This window comes from Aphis gossypii, chromosome 2, assembly GCF_020184175.1.
Source record: "Aphis gossypii isolate Hap1 chromosome 2, ASM2018417v2, whole genome shotgun sequence".
Lineage (NCBI taxonomy): Eukaryota > Metazoa > Arthropoda > Insecta > Hemiptera > Aphididae > Aphis > Aphis gossypii.
In genome coordinates, this window is record NC_065531.1 from 51,631,848 (window position 1) to 51,653,499 (window position 21,652).

General features: G+C 27.4%; 3 protein-coding genes across 3 annotated transcripts; 2 read left to right on the top strand and 1 right to left on the bottom strand.

Moving 5' to 3' along the window:
* Positions 1-3,232: 3,232 nt before the first annotated feature.
* LOC114128230 (39S ribosomal protein L14, mitochondrial) lies at positions 3,233-4,067 on the top strand. The gene is made up of 2 exons (XM_027992704.2): positions 3,233-3,424; positions 3,531-4,067. The coding sequence occupies exons 1-2, from the start codon at positions 3,422-3,424 to the stop codon at positions 3,954-3,956; spliced, it is 429 nt and encodes a 142-aa protein (XP_027848505.1). The 5' UTR covers positions 3,233-3,421; the 3' UTR covers positions 3,957-4,067.
* Positions 4,068-4,486: 419 nt separating this feature from the next.
* On the bottom strand, positions 4,487-20,531 carry LOC114128211 (activating signal cointegrator 1 complex subunit 3). Its single transcript, XM_027992674.2, has 34 exons — positions 20,255-20,531; positions 19,948-20,158; positions 19,307-19,407; positions 18,941-19,092; positions 18,599-18,880; positions 18,310-18,444; positions 12,632-12,755; positions 12,406-12,568; positions 12,221-12,333; positions 12,007-12,155; positions 11,745-11,945; positions 11,479-11,671; positions 11,046-11,407; positions 10,761-10,981; positions 10,291-10,396; positions 9,902-10,126; positions 9,704-9,823; positions 9,521-9,635; positions 9,304-9,440; positions 8,924-9,100; positions 8,481-8,851; positions 8,292-8,403; positions 8,057-8,225; positions 7,775-7,995; positions 7,612-7,714; positions 6,900-7,456; positions 6,688-6,828; positions 6,429-6,617; positions 6,057-6,359; positions 5,805-5,995; positions 5,320-5,749; positions 5,163-5,249; positions 4,830-5,082; positions 4,487-4,685 (listed from the first exon to the last, which is right to left on the bottom strand). The coding sequence occupies exons 2-34, from the start codon at positions 20,130-20,132 to the stop codon at positions 4,600-4,602; spliced, it is 6,474 nt and encodes a 2,157-aa protein (XP_027848475.1). The 5' UTR covers positions 20,133-20,158; positions 20,255-20,531; the 3' UTR covers positions 4,487-4,599.
* On the top strand, positions 14,374-15,702 carry LOC114128212 (replication stress response regulator SDE2). The gene has a single exon (XM_027992676.2). It carries the CDS (start codon positions 14,692-14,694, stop codon positions 15,421-15,423), a length of 732 nt encoding a protein of 243 aa, XP_027848477.1. The 5' UTR covers positions 14,374-14,691; the 3' UTR covers positions 15,424-15,702.
* Positions 20,532-21,652: the final 1,121 nt, after the last annotated feature.

The following is a 21,652-nucleotide window of genomic DNA, read 5'->3' on the forward strand; positions in this document are numbered from 1 at the left end:
TTATTTATAAACTTGCAAATATTTGTATACAGTGTTTTTTTGTTAAGGGTTTTATTTTAATTTATTTATCTTTTGTACATCTGGTTTTACTTTTTATTAAAGCTAGTCTCCTTAACAATAAACAATAAAAAATGACCTAAATCGTTGCCTCTCCACCCTTCTCTTTTTGACAATGGGATTATGACAAATTAATTTTGTTGCTATATTTATATGAATTATAATATATAATTAATAATTGTGTATATTAACTACATTAGTTTTTAATACACGCTTCAGTAAATATGGAGACTATGCTATTTCAAAACTAAATTTAATTTAATTTAATGTGTCTTGATACAAGTTCTTATAAAAATTTCGAATTTACAAAATAATAATTGTTATGAAGATAATTCATTGGAGAAAATAACTATATTTTTCTATATACGTTGATACCATTGTCGGACTATTGTGTACAGTTATATATAAATTAATAATGTGTAAAGTTGCGGTTAATGTTATTTCTAAAATATAAAAAAAAAAAATAAATAAAAATTGTAAAAAAATTATTGGCTTTAAATGTTTTAATTTTAAACATGCTCTTTCTCAATTTGTATAGGTTATGGACTTATGGTCATAAATTTATACTAATCCCTACCTTTTAAAACTTAAAAGTTACATTTTTTTTATTATGATCAGTATGTGTAATCGATTGTTGTAGTGTAATATGCCTAAGCATAATGCTCAGTAGGCAATTGTGATAAAAAAAATATAAAATTATTTATTTTATCTTATATGAATAGTAAAATAATAAATTATGTGACATATTAATATTTTAGTTAAACTTATTTATAGTGCTGGAGTAATATTAGATATTATGTTGTATAAAATAATATTTTGTTGTAATGATAACAACAAAAAAGTTGTGGTCAAGACGTGAGTAACGCTTTACTGTGTAGTAGGTCACTGTAATGGATGTATTTAGATGACGTCATGCCCGCATTTCCTGTCATCGCGTACGACAAAGACTACAACGCGTTAAAGATCATTTACAAAATATTTTGACATTTTTGCTATTTCTAAACAATATAATGTACGTTATATTGGGTAGGAATAATGGATAACACTCAGCGTCTTGCCCTCATTAATATTGTCATAATTCAATTTTTTATAGGTATATTTACTCTAGAACCAAAATTGAGTGAGTTCTACACAGTCTGCTTAAGCCTTAAACGCGTTTGGTATGTCGTACGTGTGTAAGACAGAGACAATACTAGCTGGTATTACGTCTTCTTAACACGTTGATGCACACAACTGCTATAGCATGGCACCACATTTCTGACCTTTTAGCATCACTCTGTATCTCTTGAAGTTTTCGTCCGATTTTTATCAAAGTTATATTATTATAATCAGTGGATAATAATAGAGTGTTTTTTAAAATTTTTTTAAAATTATGAATTTGCCGTTTGGTGAGTTTGCCCGATAAGCGCACGTGTGATAAAGATATTATGATATACCACCAAAGAGGTTGTATAGTTTTATACCACAAAAAGTTTCATTTTTAACCTCAAATCAATATTTACAAAAACAACTGCTATAGCAGTCAAGCACCGGCAAGGCCAATACACATAGAATGCTATGGCATGGCGTGTCCATCAACGTGTTAACTTTTAATTCAATGATAGGTATCATTGCAGGGCTCGATTAAGAAGTTGGACTAATCGAAATTATCATTTATCTATATAAGTATAACTCATAAAAAGTCAAAATAGGTATTTAGAAAAATTAACTGTATATAGACAACACTAATATAAACATTTGATGAAAATAACCACTAAAATTTGAAATTGAAACATAATTTGGACAAGTTATGCTGTAGCTGTACAATGTACACAGAGTATAAACACAACAAAAAAATTCAAAACACAGTAATAAAATAATAATAATAATAATATAATATACTTCCATATCATACAAATATTTTTTAATAATTAAAATGCATTGTTTGTATCAATGTTAAAATAAATTTAATTATTTTAATTTTAAATTGGGTGGGGAAGGCAAAAACTCACTTGTTACCACCTTGTCAAATAATTTAGGGAGCAGTTGCCCAACTCGATTACGCCAATTTATTTAAAACAAATATAATAATGATTTAGTTATTTATAATTTTTTTTTATATCTAATATTATATAATATAAATCATATAATTTATAAATTAAATTAATACATTTTTTTACCGTTTGTATAAAAATTATATCACCCCCTAACATATTCCAAAAGGGGCAATATAAGTACTCCCCAGAGCCGGCCATAAGGTGAAACGAGGCCTAAGGCAAATTTTTTAAGATGAGGCTTATATTAAAGACCTTTTTTTGTAAGGCCCAGTGGTTCATCTATGGGGAAAGGGGTTTAGAGGTTTAACCCCTCCCAGAAGAGAAACTTGTAGGTAGGTATAATTCTTTTTTGGAATATTACATGAATAACATTTTATACACAAATGGTAACCCCCTCATAAACGAATTCTGCGTACGCCACTGCTAAGGCCCAAAATGTCATACAAAAGCGCGAGGGTGGGGCGGCTCTGATACTCCCTATCCTATAAACCCCTTAAGTACGGTTCTGGGAACAACGTGTTTCATACTTCGGTGGTATATTGATTACTGATATGGACTTAAGTCTTAAAGTCAATTAAGCAGTGCTTGGAGAACTTGCAAAAATTACACGTACCTATGCGTGTTCTCTGTGCGCCGCTACAATACTATAATTATGGCTGTCTAGGATAATACCGTAGACATGTAAAACAATGTAAAATAACAAAGATATACCATATACAGTTAAGATAATAATTTTCGAAAGCCAAAGGAATCGAAAGTTGTCGTTGGGCTACCTAATCGAGTTACAGAATACTGCTGAAGTGCTGCTGCCTGCTAGTAACATAGTTATAAATTATTTATAACAACTACTGATATTGTGGTCGGGTACTTTTGCCAAAGTGTACCTAGGTAATAGGTATATCAGAGAACAATATATAACAAGTTATGAACTATAGCTCGAGAAATTCGGTAGAGCAAACGGGTGTCGGGGTGTGTAATACCGTACCGGTATTATGATTCCGATTCGTGAGTCGTTAATTTGAATTTTAGGGATTAGGCCTTAGGGCTTAGACTGCTTAGATCAACGGAACGTCGGAAGTCGGAATTACGGAAACAGAACATCATCCACGATATCGGATTATCTTATCAATGCCCGGGCACAAGTGTTCTACGGTTATTATCAATGGAAAATTGATATTAAACTTGTGTTTATGGATGGTGATAATCTCAATTCAATATTCTATTCGGTATTCGCACATTATAAAAATCCACCTATAAACCGTTCTGTCGTCTGTAGTTCTAACTATTTTAAGGGTCCACTTTAGACGTGTCAATAGCTACTTTGAATTATGGTATGTCTTGTACACTTTGTTGGTAGTTGATTTTAATTTAAAAAAATATTACACCTGGTTAAGTCTTTATATCATAAGAGTTTGCTATTTTTAAATTATTTTTCAGTCTACAATTTTTGCTGCCAGACAATTTTCCACTTCAGGTGTTTGCAATCATATAATGAAACTGACCCGTCTGCGGGTGGTCGACAACAGCACTATTGGCAAGCAAGCGATGGCTGAAGGTAAACCCCCACGTTGCATACACGTTTATAATAAGAAAGGTATCGGCACAATTGGTGACAAAATACTGGTTGCCATCAAGGGTGAAAAAGTTAAAGCTATCATTGTTGGCTGCGTTAAGGAACAAAAACCCAATATTCCCAGGTTTGATAGCAACAATATAGTATTGATTGACGATAATGGCACACCACTTGGAACTCGTATTAATGTCCCCATTCCAATCGTTCTTAGAACTATATTAAAAGAAAAAACTTTCTCAAAAGGAGCTGATTACACTAAGTTGTTGGCTATCGCTTCAAATTATGTATAATTATTAGTGATAAGTATATTATATATATATATATATATAAAAAATTTAGTTGTATATTTTTCCAATGTAATTTATGTACTGTGAGAATAAAAATGTATTAGAAAATAGAAACTATATTTCTTTTTTCAAATATGTCCTGTTGGTTATAGTGTTGATCATATAATAATCGATTCGTGTCCAAGAAAATAAATCCTTTTCAATGGATGCCTGAGCCCTGGTGCACCAATACATTCGATGCCTATAGATAACAGTATAATCAACTGCCAAACAAAAATAATTAAAATAGATTTTATTATTTTTAATATTGATGCAAGAATTGAAAAATTCCACCAGTTTCTACATTTTTATTATAGTTAGATTAACTATACTGAATTCATAAGAATTAAAAAAATTTGATTTTTAGTAATTTATTTATTTCTCTTATATAATAAAAAACCTTCAAAATCACATTTTGATAATTTACAAGTTTGTTAATTTTGGCTAGTTATAGAGAATAATATGCATAACATGGATAATAATAAAAGAAATAATAAAACATATAAAATAGTTTATTTAAAAAACATAAAAATCTTTTTTTATATTATATCATATACAAATGTATATTAACAATGAAAAAAAATAATTTTGTCTACCTTATTTTTTTTTATATCACATTGAATTCAATTTCATACTGTTGGTCCAAACCAAGGTAACAATCTGACATCATATAGAAAGTCCAATTTAAATAACCTATGTAAAATAGAAAGTAATACAAGATTCAAAATTATTATACAATGTTAATATTAGGTATATTTTGATAAATTAGTGAAAATTCTTAATGATTAATAAAACTATTTTTTTTTTTTTTTTTTTGAAAGGAATAAAATTATTTACTTGGTTTTGCAGGTGTAGTAAATGCTAATCTGCTAGAAGTTGTTCTATAACGGTTGACATTACGTTTCAGTGCTATTAGGTCCCACTGCTCTATTGAACCAAGAATCATAAACCAACCAACGTCCTTTGGTTTAGAAAATTTTGGTGCAAATGCTTTTGACGGTATTACTCGGTTAAGGATTTTTACCTCAGCAATTAATGTATACTCTGAACTGGACAAAATGTCCATTCTTTTACCATTCTCTACTGGTTTCTATACAAATTAAAAGCATTATAGGTTTAATTTAATGTAATTGAAAAATGTTACGAATCTTTTAAAACATTTTTTATTACTTTTTGAACTTCTTCACTATCAGACCAATTGCCTTGAATAAACAGATGGACTTCTACCACTGGCATATCTATGATAGTTTTATATGCCTAAAAATTAAAATTAAATTTACAGACCTTAAAAAATATTACAAGTTGGAATATTTTTAGTGAATTTTACTTTTTCAATTTCTTCATGTTCAAGTTGAGTTTTTAGCATTATTTCTTCAAATAGTCCATAACTTTTAAGTGCTATATTGCATAAATGAGGTAAGCAAAGCAACGGCAACACTTGTGATGGTATTAAATGTTTTTCTACATTAGGTAAAGTGATTACAGGTGGGTCAGTTATCCATCGAGCTTGAATTATCATTTGCATCAGTTGCACTAATCTTAAACACAGCACTAAGTAACCAGCTTCTGCGCTGATATCTATCATTGCTTGTAGAATACGTATGGATTGATCTAATACCGACTTAAGATCGGTTATATAATCTGAACATGGCATTTTTAAATGAGAGAAATGTGCTTGAAGCAAAATCAATGTTTTGGTATGAGGGCAATCATACGAACGGCCATCAATGTCAAGAGGACATAGTTTGTCTAATTCGCTGAATACAAAATGAATGTTATGAAAAAATAAAAAATAAATTTTGTATTACTTACGTATTCATAAGATCTTCGTTATGTCTAACTGGAAGTAAACTAAACTCCTCGGCATCAACTAAGACTTTTATTAAATCATTCATACCAAGTTCACCCTTAAGTCTTTCTTGAAAAATTTTAACTGTTTTATGTTGTAAATAATAATACGAAGCAATATGACCCAGTGAAGTAGGTTTTACAGTACGTTGATCCTAAAATTAAATGTAATTAAATGTTAAGCTCTATAATAAGTAATAACAAATAAAAATATACTTCATCGATTTCCACACAATAACTAGAATATAGAGTTCCAATACACTGTTCCACTAAATCGGAAAGAAATTTGTTTATAGAACTTTCATCCAAGCTATGTAATCCATAATATTCTGGGTTTTTCATCAATCTTTGTATAAGATATGTCCAAGTCAAATATTCAATAGCATCTTGTTTAGTCTTAATAGTCCCAGCTACTATTTCAGCATTGAAATGGTCAGGTAATACACCCATCAAAGATGATTCAACAGGAAAAGGTTCATACAAAAATTTTTTATAAAAAGTTTTTTTTATGTCATGAACCTGGAAAAAATAAATGTATTTATATCATATAAAACGAACAAGTTAGTTTTATTATTTCATTCTTTATACCATAATTAGTGCTATTCCCATATTATCATATTGAGGTCTTCCTGCTCTTCCCATCATTTGTAACACATCTGTAATTGGCATGTCAACATATCTTTTGAGTTTGCCATCATAAAATTCAGTACCTTTTACTATTACAAAGTGTGCAGGAAAATTCACGCCCCATGCTAAAGTTGAAGTAGCAATTAAAACCTTAACACAAACAAAATAATTTTTTATTACTTGTTTACATTTAAATAACAAGAGGATGTTGGTATTTTACTTGAATATGTTGGTTAACAAATAATTCTTCAACAATTTTACGGTCTTTATCTTGTAATCCAGCATGATGTAAGCCCAAACCAAAAGCAAGACAAAGCTTCAAATTTGGATCCCTAATATTTTCTATGATGAGATCCATTTCCTACAAAATAACAATTTTAGTTTAATTTTCATTCATATAGAAATAATGAATGTGCAATAATTTTAACTTACATAATCACTTTTGCGAACCCATTGCTTAGGATTATCTTCACCTCCTAAGTATGCAATCAGATCCAATGCAGTTAGTCGAGTTTGTCTCCTTGATGACACAAAAATCATAACTGGTTGTGTTGGAGAGTGTTGCCTTATAGCTTGATAAATTGGTTTGTTCATTGTTGCCATTCTTGGACAATAATTTCGTCCAGCATAGCCACTGATGTGTACTTCTAGAGGAACTGGCCTTACAGATGGACGGAAATTGTAAAGACCCATTTCCCCGATATGTAACCAAGCAGCAAGATCAGCAGCCGTTGACAGAGCAGTTGTCAAAGCTACAAGGCGAGTATGTTGTCCTGTATGCTTTGATATAAAATTTAACCTAGAGATTATTATCTCTAATACTGGACCACGATCTTCACCCAAAAGATGGACTTCATCAAGTACTACTAAAGCTACTTGGCGAACATAGTTACGGGTTTGCCAACTACGAGAAATACCATCCCATTTTTCTGGAGTAGTAACAATTACTGATGAATTTGAAATAGCTCTTATATCGGGTGTGACATCACCTTAAAAAAATAATTATTTGAAATTAATCCAAAGAATTAAGTAAATCAAATATTAGAATATTAGAAATTTTTGTTAAAAAAAAAAAAAAAAATGATAAAATAATGAGTGTTTAGCGTTAAAATAATCATTTTGTATATTACATATCTAATAATACCTGTTAATTCTACAACTGATTTTTTTAATTTCTCCTCTAATCTTATTTTCCAATCTTTCATACGTTCTCTCACGAGTGCCTTTAATGGAGCTATATATACTACCTAAAATCACATGTGATAACATAAACAAATTATAATTTTAATAATTTAATAATTTATTACTTTTGACTCTGGTTGTTCATTAAATACTCTGAACATAGCAATTTCAGCAGCTATTGTTTTACCAGATCCAGTAGGTGCTCCCAAGAGTACATTATTATCAGTATGATATAAACAGTGAAATATTTGTGTCTGTATTGGGTTAAAATGTGTAAAATTATATAAAGATTGATAATTTTGATTTTTAAGAGCAGATAGTGGTAATGGCTGAAGTTCCAATAAATCTAAAACACAATTTTTTATTTTGTTAGAAAAAATGAATAAAAACATTATAGAAATATATACCTGTCACTGAAGCATGGCTGTGTGGTATTATAAGATGCTGGAATGTTAATGGCGTAGTGAAAGTTGTACCTAGCCATCGGTCTGAAGTACAATGTAATATATATTGTGATGGTAATGGTTCAACTAAAGGTATGGTAAATATCAACTTTTGTGTTTCTTTTCTAACAACCTTAAAATATAAACAATAATGTTAAGAAAATGCATAAGAAAATAGAAATAATGTTTTTTCCAATACCTGATTTTTAGTAATAAGAAACTGTTCCCAATGGTATATCATATCAGTTTCGGGATCTTCGATCCAAATCCAAAACGCAACTGATGTTTTACCATGAAACCTATCATTCCATCTAAATTACAAAATAATACAATTTATAGACAAAAAAAATAAGAACACAAATTTCATGACACTTGACATATGACATACTCAAATTCTGGGAATAGTTCTAAATTTATTCTTAAAATAGTTCTAGTAATAGGTTGCACACTTTCAACAGCTTCAATGTATGGAAGTTGCATGGCACACTTTTTAACAGCAGCACCTACATTTTGATTTCTAAGTAGAATTCCTAATTCTTTTGCATCCATTTCTCGAATACGACTAAATGATAATTTTCTTTGTTCAATTTTATCTATAATTTCCCAAGGAAGAACATCAGAAAACTGTCGTAATTCAGATTCAAAATCCCATTGCGTCATTTCAAACATTTGACAAATTTCCAATAATTTAGCAGACATCATAGCATTGTTACGTCGTAAAACCATGTCAAATAATGCCCGTGCAATTCTTGTCGCATTCTATTAAAAAGATTATTTATGTATCGTTAAATTAAAAATAATATTAAGTGTTAATTTAAATTTAAAATTTACCTGTGAGATATAAACCAGGTCAGATATTAATGAAAAAGATTTAGCTCTACCACGTGCAAGATATGTCTGTAAAAGTATATTGACTTTACCATTTACATTTACAGCTGAACCTTGACATTCAACGTGACAATATTTACGAGACAATGTTTCTAACTCAATGACTTCATCATCACGAACCTTTGAAATGTAATTTAAGTTACAATTAATATTAATTATAATGCATAACATTTACTATACTCTGTCCAGCGAGAAAATACGTCAATTCTGCACATCTCCACATGATATCCTGCCTCAGTTAAAGTAAGGATGCGCAGAATAACTAATTTTTCTAGGGTTGCGGCGTGTTCTCACACTGGACAAAATATATATACTTATTATACCTTTAACTGATCAAATTCTTTTGCACTAGAAATCATTGATAATATTTCTGACATAGTCATAAAAGGCTTTATACTTTGATTAAATATTTCAACACTGTCATAACTAATATAAAAATGACTAGCTGTACGGCCCATATCTGAAAAATAAAATAATTATAATTTAAATATAAAAACATTAAAAACATACTTATAAAATAATTGATATTAAATAAGGAACCTGTAGATGAAAGATCTCCAGTTCTTTCATTGTAACGTAACATTTGTGCTCTATCTAAAGCCATTGCTGCATTAATAATAAACTCTTTTCTTTTGTTGACCAACATTGGATCTAACTGTAAGTAATAACAATAAAATACTTAAGTAAAAATTATTTATAAATAACTTAGGACTGTTCATTTACTTCAACTTCTTCAAGCGATATGCCATAGACATGAGGATTTATACGCATTCTGACAAATAAATAAGTATAACTAAGCCATGTAACAGCTTCTTCAACATTTGATATTGTACCTAATACAACCTATAAATTAAAAAAATTCTATGAGAACTAGTTTTATTATAAAATTATAAATTATTTGAAAAATAGCTAAATATATACCTCAGCATTCAAATTATTAACAAGATGTTGTACAAAACAGCTTTCAATTGGTATTTGATTAGTAAGCAACGATAAATATTTATGAAGTTTAGAATGTGGGGTAATAATCATTCCATGTCCAGAAGTATCAAATTGAGGTCTTCCAGCACGACCAAAAATTTGTAAAACGTCAAGCATACCCAAATCAATAAATGTCCCATGCTTTGAGTCATAAATTTCGGTTCCCTATAAATAATTTTATTTATTTATTTAAAATATAATAGTATTTATAAGAAATTATGATATTTTATTCTTAACTATGAAATCAATAAAAACTTGACAAAGTCAAATTGATCTATCTTAAAAATAAAATAATGAAAAATCTAATAAGTTAATTTTATATTATTTACCTTAATAATAACTGCATGAGCTGGAAGATTAACTCCCCACGCTAAAGTTGCTGTACATACTAATACTTTAATAGCACCTTCAGCAAAGTACTTTTCTACTAGGTTCCTGTAATATATATAAAATATAGTTGAATTATTATGATTTGTCTAGACTTGTATGTCCTTAAAGATATTAAGATATAATGCAATTGTATACTAAAAAACTTTGAAATATTTCAAATACTTGCCATTCATTACAAGTATGTACTATGTAATATTATACTATTAAAGTTAAATAAAACGATCTATTCTAATAACAAAACAATAATAATAGAAAAAGAAGTAAATGGTTTTTCTTACTAAAATAGTAAAGTATTTATAATAGATAAAATAAACCGTTTCATCTACCTTCAGAGTTGTACATTTTTTCTAAACTTCAACAATGTTACAAACACTTAAATGTTATACACGTAAAATCATAAATTATTCACCTGTCAGATCTCAAAAGACCAGCATGATGAACAGAAAATCCACTGTTTAATAATTCACTCAATTCTTTTGAATGACAACGCTCAAATGCCTTTTTAGCTATACCTATTCTATTAGAATCTTGGGGTAGGAATGCAGTTTGATGATTTTTCTGGGTAGAAAGTTCTCTAAAAACATTAGCTGTTTTTATAGTAGCATTGCGAGCATGAACAAAAACCATAACCTTAATACACAAAAAATTTAAATTTAACTATAATGCATTAATCAATATTACCTAATTAGCTTACCTGATGGCCTTTTTGTACCATTTCATATACTTTATCATAACAAACTGTATCCATTTCCTGTACCATTTTTACAGTTTTGCTACCACGAACACCAATAAATGTTTGAACTAATGGCACTGGTCTAAATCGTCCATCAAAATAAAATAATCCTTTATATAGATTGACTCTTAAGAAACGAGCTATGTCTTTATAATTTGGTAATGTAGCAGATAAACCAACAATTCTAATCATACTTTGAGAAGACTCTACTTGTCTTAAAGTACGTGCTACAAGAGCTTCAAGAACTGGACCACGATCACCATGCAATAAATGTACCTCATCTATAATTAATAGTTTAACTAAACTTGTTAACGCAATATCCCCTAAAATACATATATATATATATATATTAGTGTTTATGATTTATAATATATACAAAATATAAATGCCTAACCAGTTCCTTTACGAGTAGCTACATCCCACTTCTCGGGAGTTGTTACTAATATTTGAGTGTTGAGCATTTCTGTTTTAGTAAGTGACATGTCACCGGTAAATTCACGGACTGAAATCCCTAAACTAGAAAGGCGTTTAGAAAAATTTGCAGTCATTTCAGCAGCAAGAGCTTTCATTGGAGCTACATATACAATCTGAAACATAATTTTAAAAAAATAAGAAAGGATGTAATGATAAAGGTGTGATACCTTTAAGGAAAGTGCATACCTTAAATTCATTTTTATTTATTTCATTATTTTTAATGTGTTGTTTAATTTGATGGACTATAGTTAACAAAGCAACGTTAGTTTTTCCAGCTCCAGTTGGGGCACATACTAATAAATTTTCATTTGTGTTATAAGCTGCTTCAAAAACTACCGATTGTATTCTATTAAGATTATTAATTCCATGAAATGCTTTCTGTCCAACCTTTTAACACAAAAATAAATATAAGATATAATGTTTTATGTCTAGCATACAATCAATTAACTTCATCAAGATTTTTAATGGAAATCAATTCTTTTCCAACGGTTAATTCTTGAGTCATTTTTGTAACTGGAATATAAACTTCTTCATGTGTTTTATGGTCTGTTCTTTTGGCTCCAGCCGGTATAACACACGATTCTCCAGATATGAAACCTATTTGATAAATATCATGTTATGTAGAAACAAAAAATTAAAAATTAATTTATAAAAATACTTACAACTTGATACTTTTGATTCAAAATTCATATCATATACATGTGGGTATTTCTGAGCTAAAGGTGCTTTTCTACTTCTTGGGTCAATAAATGTAGGGACATTTGATGCACTTGTCCTTAAATTCAATAATCAAAATCATACATGTTTAATTCAGGGTTAAATAGTTAAGTCTAGTAATTTCACTTACGTTTTAGAAACTATTTTTAAAACCTCATCATCTGAATCTGAATCCTGCCGGCGATTTATTTTTTGGATAGCCTTTTCTTCCTTTCTTAATTCTTTTCTAAGTAATTTATCTTCTTCAGTTTCAATAGTAATCATTTCCATATGTCTAGGTCTTTTTTCCATTTCTATTTATAATAAACTAATTAATAATTGAAATTGTAAAAAAAACTTTACTTTCATTTTCATACTTAAATTTGTAGAAAGTAAATTTTTTTTTTCATTTGTCATCACACACTGCTTCAAAATATCTTTTCTGTGTTTCAAAAGTATTTCAATGAGTGTAAGTCTAGCAAAACCGAGCAGATTAAACAACTATAAAATATTAAAACAAAGTTAGTTTAAAATATAAAAATAAATAATTTTTTTAAAAGCTATATAAGGTACACTAATCAAACTTAAATTTATATATATATTATAAGTATAAGTAATAGAATTTAATAGTATGAATACTGATGTGAAATTTTTAATACGTAATCATTATCTCGTAAATGAACAATAAGAAATTAGGATAATTATTATTGTAACATTTATTTTTATCCAAACATTCAGAACTTTGTACAAGGTTTAGTGTAGGGATGGCAAACTTTTTTGGGTCAAGTGCCAAATTTTTCCAATTAAGGTTTTAAAAAATTTTCATGTGCCCAAAGGAAATTATATTTTCCAAGAATAAAAATAGGAATTTTACTTTTAAACATAATTTATAAAATTTAATAGCATAATTTTTTATAATTTCAATTTTTCGCGTGCATTGAAATTTGACCAATGTGCCACCTCTTATAGGAGTGCCATAAGTTTGCCACCCCTGGTTTAGTGCTATACAGATTTTTTATCATAATCTGTGATTTATAATTTATATTTTTGTGTACTTAATTGTTTTTATAAAATGTATGTAGAGATTTTTATATTTTTATTTTTAATTAAAGCAATCTATATTCTTTTAATCCTAAAATGTCATAAAATATTTATATTATGTAAATTATTTATACTGAGGTACATTTAAGTTCTGAACCTTAAACAAAAGGAGTTGAATAGGTACTTAAGTTTAAATGGTCTAATATTTAAAATTGCAATACTTCAATGTAACTTTCCAATCCTTTACCATAATAATATTATAAATATAATACATAATTAAAATACTAAACAAATAATATTTATTTATTAACAAAGTTTAAAAGTTAATATATTTTTTTTTAAATTTAAATGTTTTAACTTTTAACAAATTGTGTCTATGAGATCATATTACCATAGTCATTTTTATTTTAAAATGAAGATAATGAAATAATTATATGATAGTTTATAGATAATATTATATACATATAATATAATATAAATTTATTGTTTGAATAAATAATAAAATTTTGCAATCAAAATACTAAGAAAATATGAATTTAAGACAAGATTTAGAATCAGCTGCGCAAAAACTGGTCATAGATTACATTCATCTAGTGTCCAAGGAAGAACTCCAAATTTAGTTAGCTTGTGGAGTACAAGTCACCACTAAAGACTAAACACATTAACTTTACTGTATGCCGAAAGCCAAATATATACCAACGTCCAACAGTCAACACCTAAATAAACCAATACCTTTCTCAATCAACAGTCGAAATATTTAACAACCACCCTCAGTCATTCATTAAATTTTATTTAATTCATCACCAACACAAGCCTAGAAGCTACATTCAAATGAAAATATATTAAAAAGAGTTTTCTAATTTCTTATGCCGCAATACTCATAACGATATTCATATCGGGATGTTGGTACTCTTATAAAATTTAAGTTTTTTAAGAAATATTTTATTATGTGGACAGAGAGTTGTCTACACTGACTTTTATCAATTTTTTTTTTTTTTAAGAAGAAGAAGAAATCTGAAATGTACACAAATATTGATAATATATATTATCTATAATGTACTTTCATAATAATTGTTTTATTCTGTTATGATTTATTAAGTCACAAACTCACAAACTATTTAGTTTATTTAGGATTGGACAGGACAGGTGTCAATTATTATTATTTTATATTTTATATTTATTACAAAAAATAATTAATTATAATATCATAAAACAATACAGAGTAGATTATTACCACAAACTACAAACTACAATATTAAAAATTTTTTTGTTAAGATTAAATATTAGTGCTGACTGATTATTTAATAATTTTTGTTTTGATAAATTGTGATCGTTAATAATTGTAACTTTTGTTGTTATATAACTACTTTTGTATCGAGTGAAATTACTAGAAAATATGAATATAAATATGGATAAATTTACATTTAATATTACATCTGAAATGTCTTTGTCTAGTATAAAACAATTTGCTAGCATCGAAACAGGTATGTTACAGAAGGACTTTTACTTGTTGTTTAATGGAAAAATTTTAAATGAAAATTCTATTCAAAATGGAATTGTATCTATTGTACCTCGGATTATGGGAGGCAAGGGAGGATTTGGTTCAATGCTACGAGCAATTGGTGCACAAATTGAAAAAACAACAAATCGTGAAGCTTGTCGAGATTTAAGTGGACGTCGATTACGTGATATCAATGAAGAGAAACGAGTGAAAGACTTTTTAGCTAAGGGAGGTCCTAGTACAGAAGATCCTGAAGAGCGCAAAAAACGCAAATTACAACGTCTATGTCAAGCACCCAAAACAGAATTTAAAGATGAACATTATGAAAAGCAAATGTCTGAAATGACAGAATCTGTATCAGATGCAATAGAGTGTGGTTTCAAAGCAAGCACATCAGAAAATCCAATTAAGAAAAAAATTAAATCCAAGGGATATTTTGATTCTGATTTGGATACAGATAGCAGCTGTGATGAATTAGATGAAGAAAGTGTATCCACTGAATCTACTGAGTCAACCAAAAAAGAACAATCAGATAAGGAGCTAAAAGAAACAGAAAATGTTAACAAACGTAAAAGTTTAGATTTAGAAGATACTGTAACTATTACAAAAAAAAAAATTAAAGTTTAACAATTTTTAAATAAAAATTATCATTAAATGTATGTATAAAATTTAACAAAATAGTTCATTTTTGTTAAGTCATATGAACATTAAATTTCAAAAATACATTTTTAATTTATATTTTAACAACTATCTTTAACAATGTAAACTTAAAAGATGTATCTATACATTTAAACATTATGTATAATATATAGTTGTTTAAGATAGATTTATAAATTCAATTGAATCATGTCTAACAATATTTATGTACAAAATAAACTTTTTATTTTGATTCTGAGTTAAGGGTAATTTGTAATTATCTTATTTTTTGGTATATACTCTATTCAATTAAATAAATATATCAGCGAGCAGCCCATTTTTGTTGGGCAGTGAGTATCACCTAATTTTCTCACTAAAACTAAGTAAGTAAACTATCTTTAAGCCATATGTGTTATGTGTAGTCAAGCCATACATCTGCATACAAGTTGGCTACCAAGTATGTTTTTCAATATGAAGTCTAGGAGTGTTCAAAAAGTTTTATTGAAAATCTTACATTTTTAGAGATTAGATATCAATTACAGATATTATACTCAAGTGAGCATTTTAGTATCTTAAATTATAAGAAAAATTGACATAATATACAGACTACAGAAGGTCCTATGAGAATCTACTCATTGTGAAATAATAGAGATATTGGTGCTAGTATAACGTGTAATCTATTGCTTACATGTACTCTACCTGGGATCTACCCATTACTGTCTAGTTCTTTATCAGTAATTTATTGTTAACGACGGTTAACATTATATTTCGTCTCTGATAATCGATAATAGTTTAGTGTGTTCATACCGATGTTTAAAAGAAGAAGGGTTCATCCATAAAATTATGTTCACTTCAAAGGCGCAACTAGGGTCAATTTTTTTTTTGGGGGGGGGGGGGGATAGAACCAATGCAATGCATGTATATTTTGTTCATGGAATGTGCAACATTGATATCTAAAATAATAATATTTGAGGGGGCTAGCCAAATATTTGGGGAGGTTAAGACCCCCCAAGCCCCCACCTAATTGTGCCTATGGTTCACCTCTTAACATGTGCGCACACACAGGGTGATGAAAGATTATAGTTGGATGCAAAAATATTCATATTAAAGAAAAAAAGAGGCATACCTAACCATAAGCTTCAGTCACTTTTAGATTAGTATTGTTGGAAAATGTAGCGGAAAAATGAACCAGATTTGTTCATTGCTTTATTTAGAAGACACACTGGCTATATACATAAATAACGACAACTAAATTGGCTAAAACGAAACTTATATGTAGATGTGATTTAAATTTGAATATTCTTTTGGCTAAATGCAGGTAAATATTTTTGAAATAAATGTGAGCCCACCTCCTCATAGTATCTTTTAGGTCTTTTGCTAAGCAACTCACTAGTCGTGTTCACCAAAAACAGGCTAGTAAATCGCACAATACACCAAAAATAAGCTAGTATATCGCACGCTGCACGAATATTAAGATATCTTAATTCTAATTTTTTTGTTTTCACAAGACTTAGAGAAAAGGATTAAAAGTTAAGTTATTGTAAAAAATTTTAAACAATTGAAAATTACTTAATACTGCCAGTAATTTGATAAGCAATAAATTATTTATCAGACATCGATAAAAGATTATAAAATCAAAACTTTAAAATACATATTACAACATGGTTTAAATAACACAAAACTAAAAATATATATCAAAAATCACCATGTTGATAAAAATAACATATCAAATTTTAAAATTTTCAAAACTATAAAAATAAACTAAAAAATGGTTTTCTTCTATTTTTTTTTTTAAATTTTATGTATTAGAACATTAAATTAATTAAATTGGAATATAAAAAAAACATAGTCCTTATTTCTATGAAATTTTTAAAAAACAGAATTATAATAACTTCATTATTTCTAGAGATATCACAATGGGTAAATATTTATGGGACATTCTATATAAATAAAAAGTGTAAGTGGGATTTTAAATAATTATTTTTCAAAAACATTTTTATGCATAAATATTTTCAAATTTTAAATCACGATTTGTCAATAAAAGATTTAAGTCTAAATTAAAAAGTAAGAAGTGTAGACTATATCTTTTAATCATAAATAACCTCTTATTTAGGGGCACCATTTAAATATTCAATACATTTTAATCTATATCAGGGGTGGCCAAACTGCGGCTCGCGTCATACTTTTGCGGCTCGCAACTTATCATAACATTTACAAAAAAATTTTTTTAATATGAATTTATGTATTATATAATAATATGACCTTTTTTTTTTTAAATTTTGGTTCTTCCATATTTATTATTAATTTGGTGACACGCGAGTCTTTTATCGCTGGCCACCCCTGATCTATATCATACATAAACTATGTCAAATTGTTAATAGTGTTTTATACTTTTATTAGATATTCCTAAATAATTCCAAGAATGTGGGAACCAACAGTCTTAATTCTAAATCTGCTTTTGCTAAAACAAAAATCAAGCTAACTACAATAATACAAGAGACTAGTCAGGAATTTTTTTTTACTTTACTTTCATTGTTCTTTTAGGTATAATTATGGAAAAAAATTTAAATTTGAAATTAACATAGATCCTACATACTTATATACAGAACAAACTAGTAGTTCCCTCTGTAAACGGTGTCTGTGTAACACATTTTGTTTCATACTTTTGAGCATGCACACAAAACAAACCAGGTTATGCTTATATACTAGTATATGACCTAAGATCAAACCACATCAACTGCCCCCATCACACTCAGATGCTTTATGAGTAAACAGTCTATGAAAATTAAATATTTTAAGGTGTATTTAAAGAATTTTTTAATTTTATGAATTTAATTCTATGTTTATAATAATATTTATATCATAAATAATGCTTACTTCATCTTGAAGTTCAGTATCAGATTTTTGAGTTGAAAGTAAATCTATGATACTGATATAATAATCTTCATCTGAAACGCCTAAATCTATTGAAGAGGTTTTAGTAATCTGTTTCAATAGCCAAGTTTTACCAAACTAAAAAAAAATTAAAATAATATTTTAATTGTTCTAAAATTTAACTCATAAATCATGATGATAATTAACTAAACCATGATAATGCAATTAATTTTAAAGTAAAAGCCAATATTTTTAACAAGTTAGTAATAAGATAAAAAATATATCAATTTACATTTGGAGAACTATGGTTTATTCTTTCTTCTTCATTATAAGCCATAGAAAATAACTTGGATGTTTTTGAATCATAGTCTAAAATAGGTAATTTAGCAAAATTTGGAGGTACCCATTTTGAATTTGGTTTATAACATATTTCATCATTGACTAATGATAAAGAATTCTGATCTTGGTTTTGATTTTTTTCATTATTAACTTTAGGATCATCAAGTTTTTCCCACAGTGTTTTTAATTTGTTCAAACTTTTTTCATTCATCAACTGTTCTACTTCTTTAACCAACTGAAATTTGAATAAAATTATATTCGCATATAATAGGTTAATTAATAAATTAAGAATTACTTTGTATATTTGATCTGCATTATTATTTGATACTTTTCCAAACATACTTTTAAGTTCTAAAATATGTTTCATTAATAGTCCAGAAACACCAATAAACAATTTGAAAAAAAATAAGACTGATGAACTTAATATTTCTGGTTGTTCATCTTTTGCTAGAAAATTAATAACATTTAAGAAGTGAAAAATAATTGTAAATATCTGTTAAAAGGATAATATTATATAAAAAAAATTTAATTTATTCTTATAAGATTTTAAAATGATGCATAAAAGTTAAAAATACCTAATTATTTAAAAATGAATACATATTTTTAAATACTAGGTAGTAAAACTTTTATAATAACACTATAAGTATTACTAAATACTTACAAAGTTCTTGTGCTATTTCATACAACATATTTAAGTTCTTCATAATAATATCATTTTTAGTTTCATTAATAACATTGCAAAGTTCATTAAAAGTAAGGAATCTGAAAATTAAACAAAATGAATTGTCAAAACCTAATAACATTAAATATATAAAAATTACGGAAATTCATAAATTTAGTTTATAAAAATGTTGACAGAATACAGAAATTAAGTACTGGGTGTTTTGATTTAATGGCCTGTTCAATTGACAAGTTGTGGTGCGCTGATATTAAATTTGAAATTAATCCCAATTAAAACATAAAATATTATACTGAACAGTTTCGTAAAATTTTCTCTTTCTAATATTTTTTCAAAACTGTATAACATTGTTTTTCTTTACGTTTAAAAAAGAATAGACAAACTATATTTTCATATATTTATAAGATTTAATTATTATTTGATAAATAATGTCATTTGAATGCTGTAAGATATTAATTTTTATCAAGTATTTAGATGAACATAATTAGAATATAAAAATTACTATGTACTTACATACCTAAAAATTAATTTGAATTAAATATTAATAAGTAAAATCCTAATATACTTTTCAACATAGGTACAGCATAGCTTCATAAAAATTAAGTATCAATAAAAATAATTACTTTTGAAATACTTTTTCTTCTTCTTCATTTTGTTTTTTAATAACACTAAAGTTATGACTCCAAATGTTAACTGGTTCCATATATTCTGTAATATCACTGTTAAAATATATACGAAGAGATCTTGAATATCTAGGTAACTGACCAATGCTTATGTGCTTATGCACACCAGCTTTTACTTTTGCCATAATTAACTAAGTAAATATCAGACCGCCTATTAAAATATCAAATTATTATTTAAATATAAAAATGTAAAATATCTGTATACAGAGAATTGTATTTTTAAAACTGATCTATTATTTTGTCATACTTGATTTAAGGAGTTCGACAATTTCGACAACACAATATATTACATTAATAAATACCTAACTACATACACACACTTGAAAAATAAAACAATTCATAATTTAAAATGTAATAACACGTATTATTTTTCGAATGAAAGACAACAATATCTTAACTTAGGTATTAGGTATTATAGGTAAATCTTAGAATAAGAATATAGAGGAATAGTCGCCACTCGCCACTCGTCGTCTCCTCATTATTTTCATTACTGTTATGAGGCATGAGGTATTGATATAGATTTCAAATAATTCTTATCATTACTTAGTTCAATCATTAAAAGATAAGGATATATGATATGATATATCATATTATAATTCAATGATCACCACACGGCATACGGTCTTAGATTCGTTATTCGTCTATGTACTGTTAACGTCTGTAACCACGGCGGAAAACGGACGTTTCGCCAACACAGATATATATATTAAATAATAATAATAATAATAATAATATATATATATATATGTTTTTGATACGGGCATTTATCTCTTACATTAAAAAAAAAATATATATTATTTTATATAAAATTTTTTTTTTTCATAAATGTAATAAATTATAGATGTATATTCATTGAAGCACTTCAAAAATCAAGCAATTATTTAATTGTTAAATATCAAGTGGTAATAGTGGTTTATAAAAAAAAAAAAATAAATAAATAATTATATATGAAAGAAAGCTGAAAAATGTGTTTAGAAATGACAAAAGAATCTTATCAAATGCTTTTTTACATTTTATATTGGATGTTTAGTCATTTTCATTAGTTAATAATTATATTTTATGTAGACAATCTTTTAGCTACCTATTATAAATATATACCAATTACATTTACAATTATAATTTATTATTAAATAATAAATAATATTAAAATTTTATATTATTAAAAACTTGAAAATGAGGGGAAATATCCGTATCGAAAATATATTGGAGGGGGAAATGTCCTACTAAGTACTAGGTATACCAAAAACATTTGGGGGGCATTGTCCATTTACCCTGTGGCCTGTTTAGTCCCCGCCACCGAAAAATATTCAAATATGTAATCAATATATTAATTTTACACAAATTTTCATAAATTAAAATTAAATACTACAATATCTGCATACCTACTAAGATAAATTATACATTTATTTTTAGATCAATTGACTTATGTCTGACTGCATTGGTACAAAAAAAAAAAAAATTATAATAAATGTAATTTTAAAGAATAAAAATTACAATAGTATTGTACAGGATTTAAATGTAATGACGATAATGACATTTTGTACTATTTAAAAAACATAAGCTGACCCAGTGGTGTACACTGGCGGATTTAAGAAGAGGGCCAGAAGGGCCTGGATCCCTCCTGGCCATATAATAATAATAAAAA